The 25050-nt window shown below is 44.4% G+C and overlaps 1 protein-coding gene across 1 annotated transcript in view; it reads left to right on the forward strand.

Moving 5' to 3' along the window:
* The window catches only part of NIN (ninein), a 97334-nt gene that overhangs the window by 16168 nt on the left and 56116 nt on the right, over window positions 1-25050 (forward strand). The window contains exons 4-6 of the mRNA XM_054716079.1: window positions 4897-4978; window positions 12758-12847; window positions 14400-14578. Coding sequence (XP_054572054.1) covers window positions 4897-4978; window positions 12758-12847; window positions 14400-14578 — 351 coding nt within the window. The remainder of the gene's footprint in view (window positions 1-4896; window positions 4979-12757; window positions 12848-14399; window positions 14579-25050) is intronic.

Here is a 25050-nt window from a genome sequence, read left to right on the forward strand (position 1 = left end):
CGTGAGATTTAATTGCATTGTATATTTGTGGTGATTTCTAAATTTTAACATAATACAATAGTAAAACCCCCTTGGAGGAGAAAAAAATGGTACTGAAAAATTCCAGTTACTGAAGTCAGTGAGCCCACTGATGCAAGATTCTTCACAATAGAGGGCATTTGTTAACATTTTGGTTCTGGGTTGCGCCCTGAGGGGCTTTTCTGCCCCATCAGTATTCATGAGCCTCGATGGGAAATAGCAGTCACCTGCCTCTATTAGAGAACTGTCTTCATGAAAGATATGGAATTTACTTCGTTTCAAGTGGGGGGTCCAGAATCTATATACCCTTGCAAGAAGGAAAATGAAGATCAATTTAAGAATTAAAGCTGTTCCAATATTTTTTAAATTGAGGTAATATTGGTTAATAATATTATATGAGTTCCAGGTATACAGCATTATAATTCACTATCTTTATACACTACAACATGCTCACCACCAAAAGTCGAGTTTCCATCGGTTACCATAGAATTGACCCCCTTTACCCATTTCACCCTCCCCCACTGCTCCAGTGGTTTTCAACAATTTGCCAGGTTTCTGTTTTTGCATTTTTAGATTTTTTTTTTGTCTGTAGGGGAAGAAGGGGTCACCTAGGTAGACATTGTTGGATATTAAAGTTCTCTGAGTTAATAATGATGTATAGTATTTTATAGACCCTTTTCTTCTAAAATGTGGTGGATTTAATACATTAAAAGTCCATTTTGGAAAACTTTAAGCTCTGCCTGTGAATATCTTGGAGAAGTCAGATGTCACCAGAGTCCCTCTTTTCCTCCCCTTGGCCAGGTAGGATATGCCCATTGGTCAGAGGCCCCAAAAAGCTTGTTTTTGTTCTTTCAGAACACTTACCAGATTCTACCCTGTAGTTACTAATACACTTTCTTCTTTTCTTCCCCTTTCCACCCTCCCACCCTCTAGAGTCTAGAGAGTAGCTGATAAGCTCCGTGAGGGCAGAGCTTCTGTGTCCCTTGATCTTGTATCCTCTGAAGCCCCAGTGGGCTGCTTTCTCCTTAGTGGCTTCGTGTAAAGTTGAGGATTTGACTTGGAGCAGCTGAGGGATTTCCCTGAGAGGTCAGACCAGGGTGCAGCAGCCTGGGGCAGACGAGTTGCTGCACTTTAATGTGTCCAGTGAGAAGGCCTGGTTTCTCCAAGTAACTCCTTCACCTTAAGACGTGTGGCCTTGGGCGAGGCACAGCCTTCTCTGAGCCTCTCTCTCAATTCTAAGGAGGGATGCCTGCTCTGACCATCCACGTGGATATTGTGAGGGCCAAATGACCAAATGCTCAGGAAAGAAAGAACCTACGCTAGTGCCCCCATTCCTCTAGTAGTTTTATCCAGGATCCACATTAGTAATATTTTCTAATAACTGCATCTCCTACCCCAATTAGTGGCAGCCTTTTAAAAGACAAAATAGGTTAACCATTGGGAATTAAAACTTTTTTACTAATGTCTTGCCCTATTAAAGAGTATATTAAGCAATATAAGATTTTTCTTGATCATTTAAATCTTCGTGGTCTATTACTTATTCTTCTATAAGAGTGATACCCTCCAGATTTTTAAAATAATTTTTAAATTTTTTAAATTGATTTTAGAGCAAGAGGAAGAGAGGGGGGAGAGAGAGAGAGAAACATCAATGTGAGAGAGAAACTTCTATCTGTTGCTTACAACCTGGGTATGTGCCCTGACTGGAAATCGAACCCAAGACCTTTCTGGGCACCAGGTGATACTCCAGTCACCTGAGTCACACTGGCCAAGACTAATATCCCCAGGATTTACTTAGCAGCACATAGATCCTTGCCCTAACACTAAATAATCCCAACCTATTAAGTTTTTTAGGGCATGTGATCTTTTTTATGTAATTTATATAGTTTTTTAAAATAGTTAAAGTACAAAATATTTATACTCTATTTTTGTTAGAGGGAGGTTGGTTAGTCTTTCTTCCTTCACACTGTGTCAGTACTTATTTCTTGTACTTGCCTTGGAGTACTCCATCTTTTTTTATTTTATTTTTCCTGCTTCTAATCTGTAGCGGGTTGGGAAACAGGATAATGAAGCTTAAAATAAACCAGGTAGAGTGAGAATGAAGAGCTTGTGAGTTGGTTCTGTGGCATTCTCTATGAGAGGACCGAGAGCTTCATGGTGCTGTCCTCAGCTTTGGACACCACCGCGTGTGTCCCGATTGTCTGCGTGCTCTAGATTACTGAGGCCGAGAGGTGCGCAGCCTGCACATACATGAGGATACTCTCTCAGAGGTGGGTGTGCTTGTATGAGGCCTAAGCATCCCTTAAATATGGTATAATCAAGCCTTGGGAGTTGATTAGAATTAACTTCCAGATTACAGCTGTTTGGGTCATTTTGCAGGGGAAGGCGGGTGTAAAACTGAGATACAGAGACCCCAGGATGATTTTCATGGCTAATGCTCACTGAATTGAACTGTTAGGACAAAATTCAGAAGGGTTCTTTCCTGTTACCTCTCTCAAAATATCTTCAGAAGACCCAGCAGAGGCTCCGGGACAAGGATAAAGGATTTGAAAGTCTCAGAGCAAGCACCTCACTACTGAATCAGGAGCCTCTTTCTGTTCATTTCATAACTCTGGCAATGAGAGGCTTCGGTTTCATTCAGGTTACCTCCATTAATACCTTAAGACAGAGAAGAAAGCTGGAGTTGGGGTCCCTAAACACAGTAGGCTGGATCATTTGCTCCAACGCTGGACAACTTCCAGAGTGTGGGGGCGAGGCTTCCCTGCTCTCACCCTCCACCCTCCCCAACACACACACACACACACACACACACACACACACACACTCACTCCTACTCAGTTCGTTGGTTACTCTCATGGTCAGTTGCTTTGCTTGAGAATTCGGCCATGTTTCTCTGTAAAAGTGGTGGAGATAGTTATGATGAATATTATACCTGTTAGTAGTAGTAACTTCCACTTGCTGAGTGAGTATCTAATATGTCCCAGGAAGTTCTAGACACTTTACAAAACTCCCTAACACTTCTATGAGGGAGGTGATACTATAAATAACAAAATGTATGCAGTGCTCTCAACACAGCACCTGCCTGACTCCCATGACATTTCCTGAGAATGTGTGCTCCGTGGCAGCAGGCACCTCGGTCACTCACTCACTGCTGTATCACCAGGGCCTAGGACAGTGCCTGGTGCATAGCAGATGCTCAGCAAATGTTTGTTGAATGAATCATAGATATTAGTTGTTAGCCCCATTTTTACAGATGAGCAAACGAAAGCTCAGAGAGGTTTAGTAATTTAGCCAGCTCACAGAAGGAAGTGAGTCGCTGAGTCAGGATGGGAACCAAAAGCCGGTGCTCCTAACCTCCCCCCCCCCGCCCCCCCGCCCCCCAAGGAGGCAGGACTGTGGCAGGAAGTAGTAAATGCCTGGACATGCCCCTGAGCGGGGAGCCCTTGGGTGTGCGATGTCTGGACTGGCTGATTGGAACGATGGCCTTGCCTCTGGGAACTGGAGCTGGGATGCCACGGGGCCTGAACCCCTCCTCTGACCTTGGGACACTGCAGGGTCCCTCCTCCCTCCCCCAGGCTTCTCAGCGATTTGTCATCTGTGAAACCTAATTAGCACAGTTTCCATTTCTACAATCTCTTAACCCTTTCATGGATTGTATGGCCCTGACTCCCTTGACAGATTTCTGCCCTGGCTCTGATTATGCTGATTTTTAGTCTGCATGATCTGCAGGAATATGATTTTAGAATGTAATTCCAATTAATCAGAACAAATGTGGTAGGGAAATCACATGTGCTTTGGGAGAGTCTGGTAAGTTGCAAGTATATACAATTTTTTGACAGGAATCTCAGTGGATTCCTCTCCTTTGCCTTGATTTGCATGGATAAGACATTATATGCTTCTTCTTCCATTGTTTAAATGACCAGTGAGGTTTGTTGCTTTTCTGGTTTTAATTTGAAAGTGTTTTTCATCTGTCACCTATATTTAAACTCCTAGGCACTGTTTTGTAATGATATCCAAAGAGACCAAAACAGCACAGATTACAAATTTGCGGATTTTGTGTTTAATGTAGGCTTCTGTATAATTAGATGCCACGTTATCAAGCTAGAAATATGGTGAGAAGAAATACAATCTCTCTCTGACCCATGGTGAGATCCCATACCTTTACATTATAGAAGAGTATACTTGGCCAGAAAGAAAATCATTAACCCCTTTAGCCAAAGCGATATTCCTATTCTAAGTATTTACTTAAGTGAAGGTAACTGTGTTTTTAAGAATTCAGGGAAATGCTTTCCAAGGTCCTTTTATCCTTTGTGTTTGCTATCGATTCCTGCTTGTTTATAGAATCATAGGGGCCTTAGGACATAAATATTAGATACCTGCCCCAGGCAAGCCAATATTCAAGTCATCCTTAAAAGGTAACTTCTTTCTAGAAATCTTAAGAGATAAAAGCATCTTTGGGGCATCATTACAATGGATCATTTACTTGGGAAGTTTTTCCTAATATCTAACCTAACATCTTTCTTTTCTGGTCTTGTTCAGAAATAAGTCTTTAAGAGTTCCTAATGCATCCTCTTCTGTGTTCATAAAGAAGGTTTTGAATAAGTATTGATATTAGCATTTGTGACTCCGGGTTGAATAAATATTGATATTGATATTAGCATTTCTGACACTGTGGTGTCAAAAATAATCAGCCCACTTTCCCTCTAGTGCTTTAGAGAAATGAAGGGAAGGGGAGGGGAAAGGGAACAAAAGCAGGTTATGACTTACTTCAAGGCTCTCAGGCTGCTAACGAATGGTTCTGGTACCTTGTATGTAGATGGGTTTGTTACCTTAAGACTGTGGGAACTTGTTGTGAATTTATTTTTAATTGCTTGTTTTTAGGTGCATTTTGACCAGTTTAAGGAAGCGTTAATACTTATCTTGTCTAGAACTCTATCAAATGAAGAACACTTTCAGGAACCAGGTAAGGACACTACCTGTTTTCTCTACACTCCCCTTTCAAAGTTGTGCAGGGAAGAATGTGGGGACCTCGAAGCATGTCTGTGAGAGATTTGGGGCATCTGCCTTTCCCAGATTGAGCAGTTATTTTCAGTGGCTTGTCTTTTGATATTATCTTAAAAGCCTTGCAGCTGTTGAACACTAAAATGAGACTTCCTACAACAACAGCGAATTGTGGAAGAAATAATTGGGTCGTTCCTAGGCAATATGTCAGATGGTGGGCAATAACTCATATCATTCGAATGATACTTCCTCTGCCCTTATTTCCTGTGTGCATGGAAGGATGTGCTTGAGGGAGAGGGGAGTTTTGCCTGAAAGAAGAAGGGTGGCCCATCTAGAGAGAATTGTATTTAGTTCCCAGTGAATGGATAACACTCCACTGTAAACATGATTACATTTTATTATAATTGTTTATCTCCCCCCACCTCAAGTGAAAGTGTTTGAGGACCATTTGATTCATGTTTGTATTTTCAGGGCCTAGTAGAATGCTTAACCCATAGTAAGCATTCAAATGTTAATGGCTTTAATATGTTTCATTGAGTTTTAAAAAGGCACCATAGATTATAAAACACATTCTTTTATGTATATCTAAGAAGAAAACTTGTTGCCAATTATTGTAAAATGGGATCAATTGTAAGACACATCCTAATTTCAGTGTTCAAATCTATTTGTGTGTGTGTGTGTGCGGGGGGGGCGGGGAGGCGGTGTGAGAGAGAATTGATGAAATATGATAAACATCTAAGGGGAAGTTTAAACAGTGTTGAAATTTGAATTAAGTACAGTCCAGTTTTATCAAATCAGTGGTTATTGAGCTAGGACTAGAGTTTGACTATAATGGGGTATGAGGGAATTTGGAGTGGTGGTGATGAAACTGTTTAATGTCTTCACTATCGGTGGTAGTTACAGATTTCATGAGTTTTTTCCAACCCACAAAACTGTGCACTAAAAGGATGGAATTTACTCTGTAAAGATTTTTATTTATCTTAATAAACTCTACTTTTAAAAGAAGAACATCAAAAACATAGTCCAGTTTTTGAGACTGAGGAGAAATCATTAACATTTACCGCCACAAGGAGTCATTCAATGTGACCTATTTAGACGAAGCACAGATGGGAACTCGTTTCTTATCCTCACTGGTGATCCAGTTCTTCGTCCACCTTCTGAAGTGCTCCAGATTCGTGTCACATGTATGAATGCTGTGGTTAGCACTGTTGGATTCCGAGTCTACTCTCCCCCTTCTGCACATGGTGACCACCCCTGGGAAGGTTATCACTAACCTGAGGCCTGCCAGAGCCACAGTGAGCCTGGGAGCGAGGTTGTCGCCTTCCACACTAACATTAGAATTTCTGTGTGTGGCCACTGCTGGAACATGGACTTTTGCTCTTCTGGGGTCTCCCATTTTATTGATGTTTTTCCTCATTTAAGGTTGTCTGTGCAATATCTAGGGCCCCCGAATAGAGCTATGGTGACATCACCACATTGTAGTTAATGTGAGCATAGGTGATGGAAGCATAAGTTCCATATTATTCTGGAGACTGTAATGTGCTTTTATGCAGGTTTGGAAGGGGCAGCCCTGCTACTAGTCCACATGATCCTCTTGCTGCCCTTTCTGCAAAACCTGTACTGTCCCTTAAATTATAACCATATCATTGTCGGGCTGGAGAGAACTCTGCCATTTTTCCATGAGCAAATTGAGGCCTGAAGAGGGTCATAGCTTAAATTCTCACAGAGAGTGGCAGAAGAGGAGGCTGATGCTGTATCGCCAGGATGTGACTTCAGGAGCCGTTAGGTTCAGGGTGTTGACCCTCAGATGGATGAGCTGGGGATAAACCCATCCTTAGGGCAGCCTGGCCTGGGAGATTCTTACACGTGACCAGAGGCAGCAGGAAGGCATGAATAAGAGTGAGTTTCACCTGATCGTTAGTGCCGGGGAGGCCTGTGCCCTCAGCGTTATTTGGCTGTTCAGCACTTAATTCATCTTCTATCATGAAGGCTGAGGTATTTTCATCTTGCCTTTTGAAATCAGAGGATCTCCTAGACTTTGGAAAGGGACTGAAGACCTACGAGGGCCATAATACATACATAGCCTTAGAAACTGAATGGGTCATGAATTGATATTTTATAACATCTATGGTTTTTATGCATTAGAAATCCAAGATGCTGTACCAAATCGTAATAGAAAAGCCAGCTTGATGTGGTGGAAAGAGCTTGGAGCCGGGAGTTATGAAAGACTGTCCAGGCCCTTTTAAGTGGGTGGTCACTTTGTATGTAAAAGTGTTTGTACTGGAAATACTTAGAATACTTTCGGCTCCAAGATTTCATTGTGTTGTCTCCTAATATCTGAATGACATTATCTACTTTTTTGAAAAACTTAGCTTTCTGTTTCTGTAAGATTTTACCGAACATAAATTGACACTATAAAGTTTTGCTTCCTAAGACAGATGCCCAGTATATGACATGCTATCATATCCCCCTAATAAAAGGCAGTTATCTATAAATAATACAAAAACAAAGCTATAATAGGATTTGAGAGGAGATGGAATTACGTCATTATTTCCATCGTCCTGGGTTCTGCCGTTTATATCTTCTTTCAGGTACAGATTCTTTATGTTTAGAATTAGAAGGTATGGACTAGATTATTTTCAGCATCCTTTTTAACTCTGATATTTATAATTCTAAATTTTAGGAAGAGAGTGTTTTCTTTAAAAAAAAAAAGCAAAAAATAACCACCACAACAATATGACAATATAATGAAAAATACTGAAATTCAGCTAAGGGCAGAAAAATGGATTGGGGTTATAGGGAATCCTTTTGTAAATTCCAAACTGATTAACATTGCTAGTGGCATAACTCCCTCGTATCTAAATCTACAACTTTGTTTTTAAATTATTTTCCTGGAAGAAGTGAGGGACAACAACTTAACTATTAGTCATTTATTCAGTTTGCTACGGCCTTGGAGGAGAGGGCGTTTGGATGGAACCTCTGGCACAGGCTGTGAGCTGTGTAGCATCAGCATGCTGCCTGGATCTGCCTCCGGAGAGTTTGTCCTCATTTGATGCATCTTGAGTTCGATTTCTGTTCTATAGTCCATGTTAGCATAATGCAGCTGGCCCTTTCTTTCCCTGAAATGGTTAATGTAAAATATCTTTCCTTTGTTGATCTGGTGAGGGAAGACTCAGGTTCAGAAAAGCCAAATCATTAGAAAAATAAGACTAGACATGGTTTTGGTTCTTTTGTAATAAACGTTCCTAATTCTAGGAATTACCCTACTTTTAATTATTTTCCTTAAGTTTTGAAGAAGTTATGACTAGAATAAACAGATACCTTTCATTCAGTTGGCTAATGTGCCTTGAAACAGGTCTGATGACCAGACATTATACTAGATCCTGAATTCAAGGATTGAAGATTCAGAGGCCTTGGGCCAGGCCCTTCTGTTTTTAAGAGTTATTGTACACAGATAGCCCAACAGGCGTGTTCTGCTGCCCTCTCTTTGGTTAAGTAAGATAAGGAAGAATTGTATCTGTGAGATGCTACCAGTAAAGATCAGAACATTTCTCCATAAATTAAAAGCAAAATAGCCCTGGCCGGTGTGGCTCGGTTGGTTGAGTGCCATCTCATGCACTGAAAGGTTGTGGGCACATGCCCAGGTTTTTTTGGGTTCCGTCCTGGTTTCTCACATCAATGTTTCTCTCTCTCTCCCCCTTCCTCTCTCTCTAAAATCAACAAAAATGTGTGTGTGTTTTGGGTGTTTTTTTTTTTTTAAAAAAAAAAGCAAAATAAAACCACTACCACTATCACTACCAACAACAGAGGAGAGTGTGGGGAGTCAGTTCATGAGGTCAGGGGGAACAGGAAACGCTCCCACCCAATGGTGGTCAGGTAAAATGGTAGGACCTTCTGGAATTACGAAAAACATTAGGCACCAAAAACTATAAAAATGCCTCTGGCTAATTAATGGTACTCTCAGATTTTATACTATAGAAATAATTATGAGTGTGTACAAGGACATGTATATAAGGATAGTCATTTAAAATAGGGAAAATATATATCCAGCATAAATATTTGATAATGGATTGGTTAGGCAAATTATGATGTATCTGTATAATCAAAGACCAAGCAGCTATTAAACTGCTGTAGAAAATACTTATTGTTATGATGACTTTACTAAGGGTAAAAAGGCAATCTTGTAAAAAAAAAAACATATGATGTGTGCAAAAACATATTCCTGTTATTTAAAATGAAATCAGTACGGGTGGTGAGAATTTTTATAATGAAACAGTTTACTCGGGAGTTCTGCTGATGTTGTAAGTTTATTTCAACTTCAATGTATGAGAAGGTTTCAAATGGGGAATGATCGATGATCGTTTCTACAGAGAGTGTTAGAGCTTTTGCTGTGTCCCTTTCACATCAGCCCATTGCCAGAGGGAAAGGAAGAGAAAATGAGGGCAATAATGAGATGGGGGCAGCTCTAGTTTCTGAGATGAGGGACTGGATAACGTCACTATGCATTTGCCACTGATGTTACCTACTACACAAAATGAGGTCAAGGAAACTTGCTGGGAGATTGAGGGCTGTGAGATTCTCCCTGACTTCGCTGCACTGGGGCCCCATGTGGGTGCCCTCCCTGATCCCTGGCTCCTCCAGGGAGAAGGCTGGAGAAACAATCCTATCATCATCATCATCATCTACTCAAAAGAGTTTTCTCTGGACTGATCTTCACCTGCAGTCACCCTCCTGCGATGCTAACCTTCCCTCCAAAACCCCTCCCAGGCAAGGCCTTTCTGAGCCATCGCATTACCTTTATGTCTGGAGGCAGCTGTGTTCCGGCACGATGCATCCTTGAGACTGATAGGAACTGATGCCTTTGCATCCAGGGAGGACCTGAAAGCATCAGCAGAGAGGAGGAGCTGGGAGCACTGGGACATGGGCCTGGAAGCTACTGCCCCGGAGGGCTGTGTGCACACAGTGTGGGGTGATGACCTTGTCTGCTGAGGACCTCCCGAGGGGCTGGGAGCATGCTGGGAGGCAGAAGGAATGGCGGGTCATGCCAGAAGACTTTTCTGATGTCCTTTTTATGTTGTTCGTTCTCTCTTGGCCTTTCTCTTCCCCTCCCCTCCATGGGACAGCCCCCATCTCACTTCTTTCCACCATTCCAATTCACCTCTACCCTCCTCTCCTCCTTTCCCCTCTCCCCACTTTTCCTTAACCTCTTGGTCTCCTCCCCCATCTGTTCCTCCTGGTCTGACTTCCTCTGCCCTCCGTTAGCCTCTGGGTCTCTACCCATCTTCTGTTCTCACCCCCTTCTCTGTTAGTCTCAATCCCGTCTTTCTATCTCTCTATGTCAAGCGTGTCAAACTCGCAGTCCATGGGCTGCATGTGGCCCACATGAATATTTTTGCAGCCCAGCCAATATAACAGTATGTAAGAAACGTTTTAATAAAAATTTTTAGGAACAAGGAATTTTGATTTTTAAAAAAATGATAAAATATCCATATTATTCCTCAATAGGTATAAGATAGCACCATGGCAGGTGTTCCGTAAACATGAGCTAAGTGACCCGGCCTCATACTGGAGTGCATCTTGAAACTCTGCTTTCACTTCCCATAATGTGCTCTGGATGCTGCTTCATTCCAGCTCTTCAGCTTGTGTTTTTGTACACAGAGCGTTGATTGAATGACTGGTGTTGAGGCTTTCTGGTAACTGTCTCAGCTTCCTCTGGGGCCCTCATTGCTTTGCCTCTGGCTTCGGGAGAGCTCAGCATTCCAAGTGGCACTCTGCGTCACCCTGGGGGCTGTGGCGGTTCTGGAAGAGGGCACTGCTCCGTCAGATTCGGGGAAGGAAGGGCGTCGGGTCAGGGTTGGGGTGGGGGAGTGTCAGTCGTTTTCCCTGCCTGCAGCTGGCTTATCCCCTGAGGCTTATCTCACTGACACTGTATTTCAGTTTTTCTCTTATTGTAAGTACGGGACCTTCTGGTCACAAGTCATACCTGAGCCAGGTGGCCCGTGCTGCTCCTGGAAGGTGAGCATCATCACAGGTGCCTCTTCTGGGGACAGAGGAGACGTGGAGTGAAGAATGTGGTGTCTGGGCATCCAGATTTCGTTTCATTTCTGAGGCTAGAAGGAATGGTTTGGTGGGTTTTGTTGTTGTTGTTGCTTTGTTTTTTGTCTTCTGAACTCCAATTAGATTTTTTAAATGTTTTGCCCACCTGCTCTTTAGAGACTATGAGTTGCTTCCATATTACTCCAGAAGTTTTTAGAAATTGAATCAAACCAACTGTTTGGCTTATGGAATAAAGCCTAGACCATCAAATTAGGTCAGGTAGGATGCATCTCATAATAAGGTCTCCAGGGTGACATCCAAGACTCCTCCAGGCAGGCAGGGCTCGCCTGCTTTCCTTCGAGGCCCGTTTTTATGTGTAAGTAGTGATGACAAATAGGAGACATGGAAAGTGGGGACGTAGGGGAAATGACGTAGACGCGTGACAATCCAGGTAGGAATATGAAGATGTTCAAGGAAATGAAACACCCAGAGCAGGGCACTCCTTTATGATTGTGTTTGTCCCACTGGTCCTTGGAGCTCATGATTGGAGCAGTTACTTACAGTTCTGTCAAGGGGAGCAAGAGGATGATAAAAGTGTTCCAGTATGAAACCCTGAACTGTGTATGTGACATCTGGATGCACTCATAAAATACATGAACTTCGCCCCAGGGCTGCGGGTTCACAAGCCTTCATTGGGCGTGGTGCGGGAGGGGGCAGGCACTCTTCCATTCAGGTGTGAACCTGTCTTTAGGTCCCCATGCGGCCTCCTGCTCCGTGGTCTGCCGCTGTGCACTTGGAAAGGCCTGATTGAGCTTGATAGGAGAATAATGGAGTTTTCAGATACTTAACAACAATGACTGTTGACCACGTATGTTCTCTCTGGATCTCCTTTTGCCCTCTTTTCCTTTTTTTTTTATCTTGTAAGTACAATGATGCTGGCGCTCTGAATAGGAGAGGAATGCGTGAGTGTGTAAATCTGAGAAGTAACTTTTTCATTGGTGCAATTAGCCTCATTTATTGGTCACCTGGGTAAGTTGGGAAATTCAGTATGAGGAAACCCTAATTAATACCCCATTTATCCTTCGTGTGTGCTAATATCCCTATTCCAAAAAGATGATACTGTTTAATAAAGTTTCTCTGAAAATTGACTTTGTGATATAGGTACAGTCTGTGAAAAATGTTTAAGTTTGCTCAAAATTAGTTATAATAATAAAATAAATAATTTTTTAAAGTTTCTGGCAACACAAAAATAAGTAAGTGAATAGATTGACTCAAAACCCACAGGATTCCTAATGGTTCACAATCCGTTACCTTCCGCTGCTTAGAAAAAAGCTGTTTCAAATCTACCCTGCTCGCTGCGCAGCGTGGGGTATTGAGTGGTAGACAGCTAAGGAGTCGTTTCTCGCACAGGTGGGTTTGGATTAAATTACAGCGGGTTTTCGAACATGGTTGCTTTGACCCACCGCTGGTTCTCCTTGGGGGAAAGTGCAGCGTGCATTCGGAGCTCCTGGGCCACTTCCGTCCACAGACCATGGCTGTTCTCCCACTGGGAAAATCCTGCGTCCCGTTTTCTGCTGTTACCATTTTCCTTTTCATCTTTTCCAAGCCCCCACCATCCCTAAGGGTGTATCTTGTTGTCTGTCAGTAAAATTTAAGAATATGTCATAAATTAAGGATGGTTCTGCATTGCCTCTTATCTGACTAGCATCTGTGGGTGTCAGCTGCCAACAAGTAGCTCGGGTGTCTGGGCCGATCCTGAATACTCACAGGCTGACACACTCTCTTCTGATAAAAGGTACCTTCATATGTGCATGCGGGTTTCAGTATAAATGTTGTATGCCTCAGTACAGCTGTAAGAGAATCGCTCGACCTAATACAATGACTTGGCTGGGACTTTTAAAAAGCTGGATATAAATATCGCTAGAAATTATAGAGCAAGCATAAGTACTTCACTCTGAGCTCTGCTGAGCATTTTCAGGATGCTTCTGACTGCATCTGTGAAATCTGAGCTTATACAGAGGAAGGGCAATGGGGGAGGGGGGCCGAGATAGTCAAACCGGGTCACCCGTCCTTCCAGGGAAACTACCAAGGAATGGCGAAACCCTAACGTGGTTTCAGTGATGATAAAGGAAAGGTTTTGCACTTTTCATTCTTATCTAATCAGCCACCCTCATTTTGTTGGTGTGTGTACATACCTCCTCTACAAGTCTACATGCATGAGTTCAGCCATGTCTTGTTAGGGCTGTCATGTTCAAACAGAACAGATTTTTGTTCTCCAGAGAGACATTCTGTCTCTGTGGATGATAAGAATCAAAGTATTGCCAGTCTTTTGTATGTTAATGAAGTCTTGTCTTCTCCTAATTCTGTACAACAACAACAGAAAACAAACCTATATCTAAGATGACATGTGCATAGAGTGAAGTATTTATTTTATTGCTTTAAAGCTGGTAAAGGGAAAAAAGGATAGTTTGTAGTGGTGATGGTGATGGTGGTAGTGGTGGTGGTCGTGATGGTGATGGTGATGGTGATGGTGATGGTGGTGATGGTGGTGAATGTTGAACCTGTGACACATTATGTCAAAATGCTGAAGTCCTTTAAGGTCAAGAGATGACTCTCTCCTTATGCATAAGTCTTTTTATTTTGTACACACTGAAACTCTTAAAGAAGGAAAAAAAATAATACACTGTTCTTAATGCAGTTTCACATTTGCTATTTAATTCCACAGCGTTTAATTTTATAATGAGCTCTGGATGCCAGGTTTCGTATAGGCGATGAGCTGTCATTAATTGATTCGGATCCGCTATGTCAGTTTCTTTGTTCTGTCATCCTGCTTGTCTGATAGATCAGAAAGGAGGATGGTTAACAAAGGAGCCACTGAGGTACGAGAGGGGTGCGTTTCAGACTAGTTGGTGTGAATCCTAACTTTACAGTGCTGATGCGGTGTTGGTTTTATGACTTTCTGAGACTTCCTCCAGTGTGTCTCCTTGTTAGTATGATCGCTCCCTCTTCCTTTCATGCAAAACACCAGCTTAATAAACAGAACACAATATGACCCCATGCTTTGTCCTCATCTTCATTCCGTACTTTTAACCCAATCCGTCCCTGCCGGCATTGCCTCTCGCCCATCATGTGCAGAGAGGTACTCGGGTGCGGTAAATCCTTCAGAATTAGAAGCCGTGCTCAGCATTTGACCTGGTGGCTCACACACACCCTCGTCCACCACAGCTGGCAAATGGTGGCGGTTTATTTTGGGGCTGGTATAAGAGGCTGCGTCTGACGGCTGCGAGTGTCAGCTCAGGGCTGAGATTGTCCTGTAATGTGGCCTCAACTCTTGTCTCCTTGCCCAGACTGCTCACTGGAAGCTCAGCCCAAATATGTCAGAGGTGGGAAGCGTTATGGACGAAGGTCCTTACCGGAGTTTCAAGAATCCGTGGAGGAGTTCGCGGAGGTGACAGTGATTGAGCCCCTCGAGGAAGAAGAAGAAGAAGCAAGGTCTTCACACATCCCGGCCGGAGACCACCATGAGGTAAGGCATCGGACAGACACATCCATCCGGACCGCAGGTGTGGCTGTCCAGGACACAGCATGGCTGTGATGCAGACAGGAAGCCTGAGGGAGTTTATGGCTCTTCTCTATTACCAACTGCTTGCTAGTCTTCTCACTTGCCTTTTGGACACACATGGCTAACTTCTCTATTGTCTGAAATGTTTTCATCCGTTTCGGCTTTGGGAGAGCTGATGTTTCTGTGCATGCTTTATGTCCATACATTTTTTGATTCAGTTATTTTCAGATGATCTGGTGTCTGCTACTTCTAGCTGTTCTTAGAAATAGATCTCTCCTCCATGACCCTGTCATTTTCAGTGGTGAAAAGCTAACCAGCCCCATCCCCAAACAAGAAAACAGCGCCCGTGACAGGTAGGACATGAAGGCAGTGTGTTGAGGCACTGCGAGAGCCGGCATCTTATCTCTTGTGGAGGGGGAGGCAGTTTTAAAACTTGGTTCTTGTCGCAGCTCCCAGCAGTTGCCATGGTTCTTCCTCCCAGTTCCGCAGCACCCGGCTCGTCTGGCTCTCCAGCAGTCAGACGCACCTGCCTCCCTCGTCTCCCGCCTTTTCATTTTACACGTTGCCATCTTGTACCAATAAAAGAGAAGCAGTAACAACATCTTCTTGATTCTTTTTTCCAGCCCATTGACTGGCATGCCATTTATAGGACGTGATTGAATGTGTCATGCTGAGCAAGCTCTAAACACTTCTTGCACATCCCAGCTCCGCCTGGGGGTGCAGATATTTCAGATACTAATATAAACTGGAAAAGAGACCAAATGTCTGTAGATTGTGGGTTGACTGTGTGTGTGTGTGTTCATTTCTGTCTAACGTCTCTGTGCAGCTTACTATGACTTACAGGAAGCTTGCTCCATTAATTTCCCCAGCAATCAGACATAGAGCACCCTCTGCTTTCCAGAATACTCACAAACCCAAAGTAACGAAAGAGCCCAAGTCCTGAGCAGAACTGAAACCGGCCACAAGTACTGCAGTTTAGATGACACGTGACTGGTCGGCCAATCAGAAGTTTGCACCACTTTTTTAAAAACAAACAATACCCGTTCTCACCCCACAAGTGAAGGAGCCGTGTCAAACAAGTGAGCCAGAACGGAAGAAAGGTAGCTAGAGAAGAGAGAGAGAGAAACCACAAAAATGGTGTCAGAGTCGTGTGGGTGAGAAGTGACAGATGAAAACAGAGAAGGCCGTGAGAAGCAAGAAGGGAAACGCCGCCTGGAACCTGGAACGTCACAGCCCTGGGGGCCAGTCGGTCTGAGGCAGCGGCTCCTTCCTGTCTTGGTTCCGTGGGTTGGGTTTCAGACCCTTTCCTGGGTCCCATTGAGAATGTAGAAAGGGCCTTTTTCCCCATGAAACATACATTCACATGCACCAACATTTAAACTGCATATACAGTTTCAGGGAGGCCAGTAATTTGCATGCTTCAGTTTTTACAGTGTTGGTAATATTTATCTTGCTGTCAGGAAAAGCATCATTTTATTACAAGTCTGTTCAGTAACCCTGAGTCCTGTGGAATGTGTCTGAGACACCTCTCTATGGAAACATGGTTAAAACATGTCTTAACACTTTAGGAGGTAAGCTTTTGTTATGTGGAGAACACTTTTAAGACTGGCATCTCCCTTTTCCAGCTATTTTGAGTACCCGAGGCATTAGTGTTTGGTGTTAAGAAATTAAATGATTACTTAGTTTTTAAAAAAATATTTTTATTGATTTTTAGAGAGAGAGGAAGTGGAGAAAGAGAGAGAGAGAGAAACATTGATGAGAGAGGAAGTCATTGATTGGCTGCCTTCTGCACTTTCCCCATTGGGGATCGAGCCCGCAACTAAGGCATGTGCCCAGACTGGGAATCGAACAAGCAACCTCTTGGTTTCTGGCTGATGCTCAACCACTGAGCCACACCAGCTGGGCTGATTACTTAGTTTTTAATAAGATAGTTTCTAGTTACCACCTGGGGATACCCAGAAAGTTCTCGGGCAGAGCTGATTTTGTTGCCGGCAGTATATTTCTTACAGCCTTGTTTTATCTTATCTACTGACTTCCAGTGAGATTTATTGTTTAAAAAGTGAGAGTCTGGTTTCATGTCTAAATAAAGATAAGAGTTGAGGCCTGAGTCTGGGCAAAAGATTGGAACAGAGGGGGCAGAGAAGGAGGGGAAGAGAGAAAGAGAGAGAGACAGACAGACAGACATTGATAGGTTGCCTCCCGCACACATCACTACCAGAGGCCAGATCAAACCTGAAACCCAGGTACGTGCCCTTGACTGGGAATGGAACTCGAGACCCTTCGGTGCTGGGGCCAAGGCTCTAACCACTGAGAACACTGGCCAGTGCACGTATGATCTTTTGATGCTAAATATAGAAGCTTTGGTGTCCAACTACCCACCGGCAACCGAATAGCTAACAGAGGCCTGGAGGGGTCATTTCTCTCATGGTCTGCTTCCCGAGGACTTCTGCCTCCACTTTGATGACCTGTTATGTCCTCCGCAGAAAGCCTCCAGGAGTTCCAGTTACCGCCTCTCACCCTGTCTTTTTAAATTCGGGAATGTGGACTCAAACCGAAGCTCCTCGAGCTGCTTTCTTGCTTAAAAATGAAGTATTTGGGGAGCTGAAGGGAGCCTGGCAGTTTTCAGATCAATTCATCGCTTTAAAAAATGAGAGCGTCCCATGTGACATTTTGGATGTTCCTGTTGGCAGTAAGACAGGCCAACCCCAGCTTCATGCAGTACCCGTGGTCGAAGGTCACAGTCACGGATACCTGCCGCCTGCTGGCAGTGTCACCAGTGTGTCCGTCCATTGCAGACTTCTGCGCCCGGATAGCAGCCCTGTGTCCTGGCCCATTTCCAGAGTAGCCTCAGTTTGGCCAACAGAAGTCCACGCTCTGGGCAGCATGGGCAGCATGGGCCTGTGTGAGAATACCCTCGTCCCTTCTGCAGAAGCGGTTCGGGTCTCCTCGGAGTGCCTGGTAGCCCCCAGTGGGGAAGCCGGAGAGGAAACCATTCTCAGTGACCTGTGGGATTTATTTATTCCTAATTTATAAAGAGTTCAGAGTCTGTCAGGCGTTCTTTATTGTACTGTTGACTTCTTTTTTCTCCCTTCTGGTTGCCTGAGGCCCTTTGGTCTCCTGCCCTTGGGTGTTAGGAATTTATTCCTCGGTTGTGTTTTTCATCAGTGGCTCACACTTCCTCTCAGTGCCGCTGGGCAACACCGAGGGAGGGCGGGCTGGGCCTCCCCCTCCCCCTCCCCCGCGGGACTATTTCATGAGAAGCAGTCAGGCGGAGAGCTGGAGACAGCTTCTCGGGTTTTGATCGTGCGTTTCCTTTGACTCCGGATCCTGGCTCAGGGGCCATGGGACTCGGGGCTGCCTTCGGGCTGCAGTTTCTCCTGCTCTCTGACACGCCTGAGGTTTTTGATGAAGACTAAAGCACCCGTACCTGCTGTCAGAAGTTAAATTGGGGGGGAGGGGGGCGGTGAGGGGGATATGGCTGTAGCTAACCCAAGAGACTAATTTTAGCTCTAGGGTGAATCGAGTAATTATTTTATGTATCTGAGGACTGGGTAGGGGTGGGCAATGGAAAGGAACAGTGTCACAGGCACCCGTAAAAGCTGTCCACGTGGTTGGCTCGCTTCCTTCTAGGAACTCATCCTGTAGGGATATGTGAGCAAACAGTCAGCTGAAGGGATAAAACAACACCCCCCTCCTTCTCTCTAGAGTTATCCCACAATAGGGGAGTTGCTAAAGACTGACAGTTCATTCCGAGGCTCCTGGGTTAGTGGTTCAGAATCTTTTTCTGCACCTTTCCTCGGAAGGCCTTCTCCCACCATGCCTATGACAAAAACTCCAGGTAATTCTCAGTAGTCATACTTCTCTGCGTTTCCCTGTAACTCCACCCTTCCCCTCCCACCCAAGAAAACATAGACTCGCAGGCCAGGGAGAGTGGTGCTAGGACAGATTTTATTTTTATATACATTTATTTTTAATGTAAGTGCATGTGACGCTCCAGGCTTCCTCGGTTACAGCGACTTGGAACTCCTCCCGTGGCGGTTGGTGGTGCCCCGTTGTGGTCGGGAGCCGTGGGTGAGACCCTAGCGTGGTTCGTCTGGAGTGACAGATGCTCCACCACGTGGCCTTGACTCTGAATAGAATAGATGAGAATAAATCTTGTTAGGAGGTGGTGTTGATCATATGCCACTTTTGTTTCAGTTCACATATGTTAAAGCCCTAACAAACAGTAAACATTTTATCGTCTTCATCCTACCCTTCCCCTCCCCCAGCTTTATTGAGGCAACTTGATTCTTTCCTGCTGAAACAGGAAATATGTAACCTAGCTACTAAGCATGCCTCCCCTACCAAGTTTAGCTTACAAGCCCTTAAAAGCCATTCCATAGAGAAAGACCACTGTTATCTACTCCGTTCTCAGCCCTGAAACGTGTATTATGGAACTTCATTTGGAAGCCCTGGAGCAAAATGTCCTAATTCACCAGGGACAGGTCGGTTCCACCTCAGGCTGAAACTGGCCTCCACCTTCTAGCTTAGTGCATTTATCTGGCAGGTGGATCCCTTGGGAGTCTGACCTCTCGTTCTGGGTGGTATTGAAAGGAAAGTGGTGATTTTTTTCCCCTTTTCATGGGGTCATTTTCACTCGAGGCAATTCAACTGGACATTCTATTCTGAATTAATCCACACGAACAAAGGGCACATTCTTGATGCCGACGTGTAAGGTGTGATTAGTGAGAAGGTTTTGGTTGTCATCATTCTTGCTTCACGTCATTAAGAAACAGAAGTGAGTTTTTTAGGTTCTAAAGAGTACATTCCCCACCCCACCCCCCGCCTTTTATATGCATATATGCAGTGGCTACTAAACTGACCTTGAGTTTTATGTTCATGCTTCTTCTAAGGGTAGGTGGTAGGGGGCAGACAAAACCAAACGAACCCTCAATTCTGTTCTGTATCAGTCAGCCCTGGTAGGAAAGGTTGTTCCATTAATACAATTGGGGCAGTGCCACTTTGCTTTCTGCCCTGGTTGAAAACAGGGGACACCTTGTTAACTGTTTTCCTCCACAGGAATAAATCAGGTCTAGTAAGATTCTTATCAAGAGCAAGAGGCTTTAAACAATTATTTTTTCAACTGTAGACAATAATAGTGTAAGCCAAAACCCTGCAGTTTAAGTGAGGACCTGGGAGAAAAGTTAAAGCCAATTGCTTCATTTGCCCAAGAATGGACAAGCAAATTAAGTCTTTGTGTTGGGACTGTGGGGCTAGGAGGATAGGAGACAGTGGTGGTTTAAAAACTTTAAAAAAAAAAAGCTGATTTTACTACTCTACATAAAATCAAACTTCTTTAAGACACGTGAAACTGACTTATAGTCCCCTTATGTTCATTTTCATATATGCATAACTTTGCAGTTAAACTTTATGAATTATTCATTTACATTGTGTAGAGTAAATATTTAATTCTGGAACAAACATCTTAATAACTGGAAGAAGTTCTGCTAATAGCTTTTCTAGTTGAAATGCACCTGTTTTCCCATTACTTCCATAGCATTTTTTTTTTACGTTCTCTTTCAGACTAGTTTTTTAAAAATAAGTTTTTATTGATTTTTAGATAGAGAAAGGGAGAGGGAGAGAGAAACATCAATGAGAGACACATCCATCGGCTGCCTCCTGCACGCCCCCTATTGGGAATCAAGCCCACAACCAGGACATGTGCCCTGACCATGGGATGATGCTTAATTCACTGAGCCACACCTGCCGGGCCTTAACATTCCATAACATTTTTGGTCTAGTCTTTTACTTTGACAGTCTGTAAGCAGTTTCAATACTATTGTCATTTATTTCCATCAAACGATATGACATCACCAGGATACATTTTTTATTCATGGAATTCCAGTGTTTCCCTTTATATTTCTCAAGTCTGATTAGATCATCTGGCTATTCCCAGAAATGAGACACTCATCCAAGATGCAATTGTAGATCACTTGAAAGTGGTGTAAAGAAGCCCCTACAAAGCTAATAGGGTGTTGAGGCTTTCAAGCTTTGCTGTTCTGGAAAGTCTTCCTGACTTGACCCTAAAGGGAATTCCCCTGGAGCCAGCCCCCACCTCGTCCACCTTCCAGGTCAGTGGTTTCTAATACTTACTTTCTAACTAACACAGACAACCAATCAAAAACTGACAAGTTAACTTTAATGATAATGGTAACATTTTCCAATTACACACCATTAAGGGTTTTCCAAATGGAAAAGCAGTATTCACACTGTCAGTTGAGAGCAACTCTGATGAGCAAGATTCCATGAGCAGATGTATTTAAAAAAAAAAAAAAATCCCTTTCCTTTAAGGTCTTTAAAGTCCTGTGAATCAAAACCAGTTTCCAGCGTTGGTAGGAGAGTCGTTAAGAATAAAACTCTTTTTAAGCTGAACATTTCTCCACACTGGCAGCACCGAAGGCTCGTTGGCATCTAACTGTGTGTGCATTTAAAAACTGTGCATTGATTCCCGTTCTCAGCACTGGCTTGTAACGTTTCCTTGCTTTAAAAGATAAAGGTACTGATTTGCATTCTAGAAGGGACAGCCCTGCAACTGAGCCACGTGTCCCTGGTTCTGAGCGGAGATTAGGAACTGGGCTGTCAGGGTCTCCACTGACAACTTTGCCTTCAAAGGTGAGACAGCAGGAGCCAACCAAAGCCCCAGGAAGTGTGCTCCTGCAGAAGTAGTGGCCAGTTCTGCTGGCACACTCGGTTTCCAGGGCCTGGCCCACTACTTATAGATAGGGCGTAAATGCCATAGATGCTATGTTTTTAAAAGCCCTGCAGTTTTCATCATAAGCATCCTCCTAAACCAACTTTTGTGCGTGTCTTATTTTCCCAGAGACTCCTTTGCTTAGCTACTCTTGTAAAATAGGCCCTACAGCTCCATTTGTTTGGGAAGCTTTGCTATTCTAGTAAATTTCCTTCCTCTTCTTTCTGGGCTTGCTAGGCTTTCCCCTTTCCAAACCAAAAACAAAACAAGACAAAACAAAAAAACCTGCTTAAAGCTGTTGAGATCAGCTCAGCAACCTCTGCTGGGAAAGAATAGCCCGTGTGTGCCCCCATAATCGTTTTCATTAGCCATACATTCTGCGGGGCACAAGGTCTGCCCTGGAGCAGATGGTTGGTGGGGGCTGTGACTGGGCTATTGTGGGCAGAGGCTGTGCCAGGCCCACAGGCTGCAGATGCTGGCCTGGCCTCGGCGCTGGAAGCCCGGGATCCAAGAGGCCCGGGCCATCTGCTCCGCAGTCCAGCCAAGCAGGTGTCCCTCCAAAGAAAGCATTCCTGAAAGCAGTGCCGCCCGCGCGGCCCATGTGTGCGGGGCAGCCTCGTCCAGCTGCAGGGAGCTGGCCACAATGGCCAGCAGGACATGAGGTGCACAGCCCGCGGGGCTGAGGCCGGCGTGGGGCTCCCTTTGTCTGCCTGAGGGGGGCGGGGCTACAACCTCTGACCCTCTCCCCTCTGTCTGCTCTCAGTGGGGCTGTGGGCCAGCCCGCTTGGCATGGTAATGTGGAAGCGCAAGCAGCCCCTGCCTGCTGTGGCCACCCAGAGGACACTGTCCCACATGGGACGGGCCCCGGGGAGGCCCTGCTCCTAAGCTGAATCAAAAGTTGATTGCTTCGCCGAAACCGGTTTGGCTCAGTGGATAGAGCGTCGGCCTGTGGACTGAAGGGTCCCAGGTTCGATTCCGGTCAAGAGCATGTACCTTGGTTGCGGGCACATCCCCAGTGCGGGGACAGGGGGCGGGGGGTGCAGGAGGCGGCTGGTCGATGTTTCTCTCTCATCGATGTTTCTAACTCTCTATCCCTCTCTCTTCCTCTCTGTAAAAAAATCAATAAAATATATTAGAAAAAGAAAAAAGAAAAGTTGATTGCTTCATCAAAACATCCATGCTCAAAGCTGTCATTTCTAGATGTCTCTTCTATGCTTCTTCTTAAAGCTGACATTGGTCTGTCTGCTGTTTCTGTCCTCTGCCTTTGGCCAAGTTTGAACAGCCAGGTGTAGAAATAGTCGTTATAATATTTATATACTTAACAGACACTTAGCACTAATTTGTACCAGGCGCTGTTTTAAGTGCTCTCCAAACATGAGCACACCCTCATAGGTGGGCATTGCTGTTCACTTACCCAGGAGGAAACTGTGGCACATTGGGCGTTAGGTACCCTGCCCAGGGTTGCTCAGCCAGCCTGTGGTAGAACTGAACTGAAATTGAACTCGGAGAGTCTGGCTCTGGAGTCCAAACCCTTCACCACATCATTGTTCTGGCTGCAATAATAGCAAGAGCTAACATTTCCCAGTGCCGTGCCCCCATTAGCTGTGTGTTCCCACTTTGCAGATGAAGTGGGGGACTGAGGGGTCACACAGAACGGCGAGCCAGGCGGACGGTCTCTCAGCAACCCCTAGTGCTCACGCATGCCACCGTTTTGCCTCTGGCGTTGGGAGTAAATCCCTCAGAATTAGTCTTTTTAATTTATTAATATCTGGTCTTTCTCTGGTGAGGGGCTACGTGAAATTTTAAGGGAAGAAATCTAAAATCCTTTTTTTGTGCGAATTAGTACTGGAACACATCCCAGCAATTGCCCCTCCCTTTCTCTCCATTTTTCCTGAGATTTTCGTGATTATCTTCCTTCCAGGGCCCCCGGCTGGTCTGTGTCTCCAGGCCACCTGCCCGGCTTGCACTGCCTGGGTAAACCAGCAGCAATTAAACGACCTTGTTCCGGAATGATGCCTCCTTCCATTGGTGCCGTTCCAGTAGCCCAATGATCTAATCCCCCAACCTTTTAACCTGCCTCTCCCCCCCCCCCCCCGCCCACCCCGCCCCCGCTTTTTAATTGGAATTGCTGGCTCCAGGCAGTGAGAATGAAAATAAATGAGCTGTGAATGAATTGAATCTCCTCCCCCGCCCCCCCCCCCCGCCCCCGCTGCAGCCCCCCATTGCCCCATTGCAATTTAATAAATGTTCAGCCGCCATGTGCTTACCTCCCTCTTTATCGGGATGGCAAACTCCCTCTCCAGTTGAGGTGGTCTTGGAATGAAAATGCAGCCATTTAGCATAAGCTTGCTTCTCCCTATCAGGGCTGCTCCTAGCTGGACCTGTGTTTCTCCCACAGGCCCAGGGAGGGATGCTTGGGAAGTTGTTACCCCTAGAGATTTTAAAACAAGTTATCCCTTACGCTGCCACCCCTGGCCCTAAGAGTTTGTGTGAAGCCCTTTAAGCTGCTGGTGCTGCCTGGGGTTTAGAGGTTTTGCTGTTCCAAAGCCATTGGGTTAGGCCCGTGGTCGGCAAACGGCGGCTCGAGAGCCACATGCGGTTCTTTGGCCCCTTGAGTGTGGCTCTTCCACAAAATACCACGGCCTGGGCGAGTCTGTTTTGAAGAAGTGGCGTTAGAAGAAGTTTAAGTTTAAAAAATTTGGCTCTCAAAAGAAATTTCAGTCGTTGTACCGTTGATATTTGACTCTGCTGCTGACTAATGAGTTTGCCGACCACTGGGTTAGGCTATCTTAAGAATGCCTCTTTTGGATGGTCATGGTCACAGTCCCCAAGGTAGGTCTCAGATGAGTGTCCCTGATCTTTCCACACTCTGTCAGCTTAGACAGCACTGGTTCCAGCAGGACTCACCCTCCTGGACAGCTCCTGGGCCTCCCACCACGCCGTCTCTCTGTCAGGGGCCCGAAGTGCTAGAGGACATCACAGGTACTGCATTGTGGTAAATACAGTAATTTAAGGGAGAGGACTTTCCTTTTCTCCCACCCCCACGTCACAGGAAATTCATTCAGTGAGAAGTTGAAGAATAGTGAAGTTGTACCTATTTATGTTGCATAAACAACATTTATAACAGTAAAGGAAATGAGGTTGTTTCTCGTGTCCGTCAGGCAAATGTATCCACTTCATTGTCTCTATTTCCTTCCGGTCTTTGTCTAATTGTATAAATATTTTTGCCAGCGGTAATATTAGTGTAGATAGCATTTTTGTTATGGTCTTCCATCTAACATTTCATAAGACATTTTTCCATGCTCCTACATGCTTTTATGATTATTCTTTTAATGACTACGTTATGATAGATCATTACACTTTTATGCCCCAGTATTGAATATTTAAATTGTTTTCAATATTCTGCTCAAAAAAATGCTAAATGTATGTACTTATGTCTATGTTTTTATTCTTCTTTTGGTTTTGTTACCATATGAAATTATTGAGTTAAAGAGTATGCATATTTTTAGGGCTTTTGATACATTAAGTCATTTGCTTTACTAAAAGGGTAATATCCATTTACCCTGCTACCAGTAACATATAAACAGGCCTATTTTAAATTATGGTCTTGATGGTAATAGGAGTCCCATCTCACTTTTCTAATTCAATGGGAACCAAATGATCCCTTGGTTTTCATTTCTACGTCTTTGATTGCTGTGGAAATGAG

The sequence above is a fragment of the Eptesicus fuscus genome, chromosome 5 (assembly GCF_027574615.1).
Source record: "Eptesicus fuscus isolate TK198812 chromosome 5, DD_ASM_mEF_20220401, whole genome shotgun sequence".
NCBI lineage: Eukaryota > Metazoa > Chordata > Mammalia > Chiroptera > Vespertilionidae > Eptesicus > Eptesicus fuscus.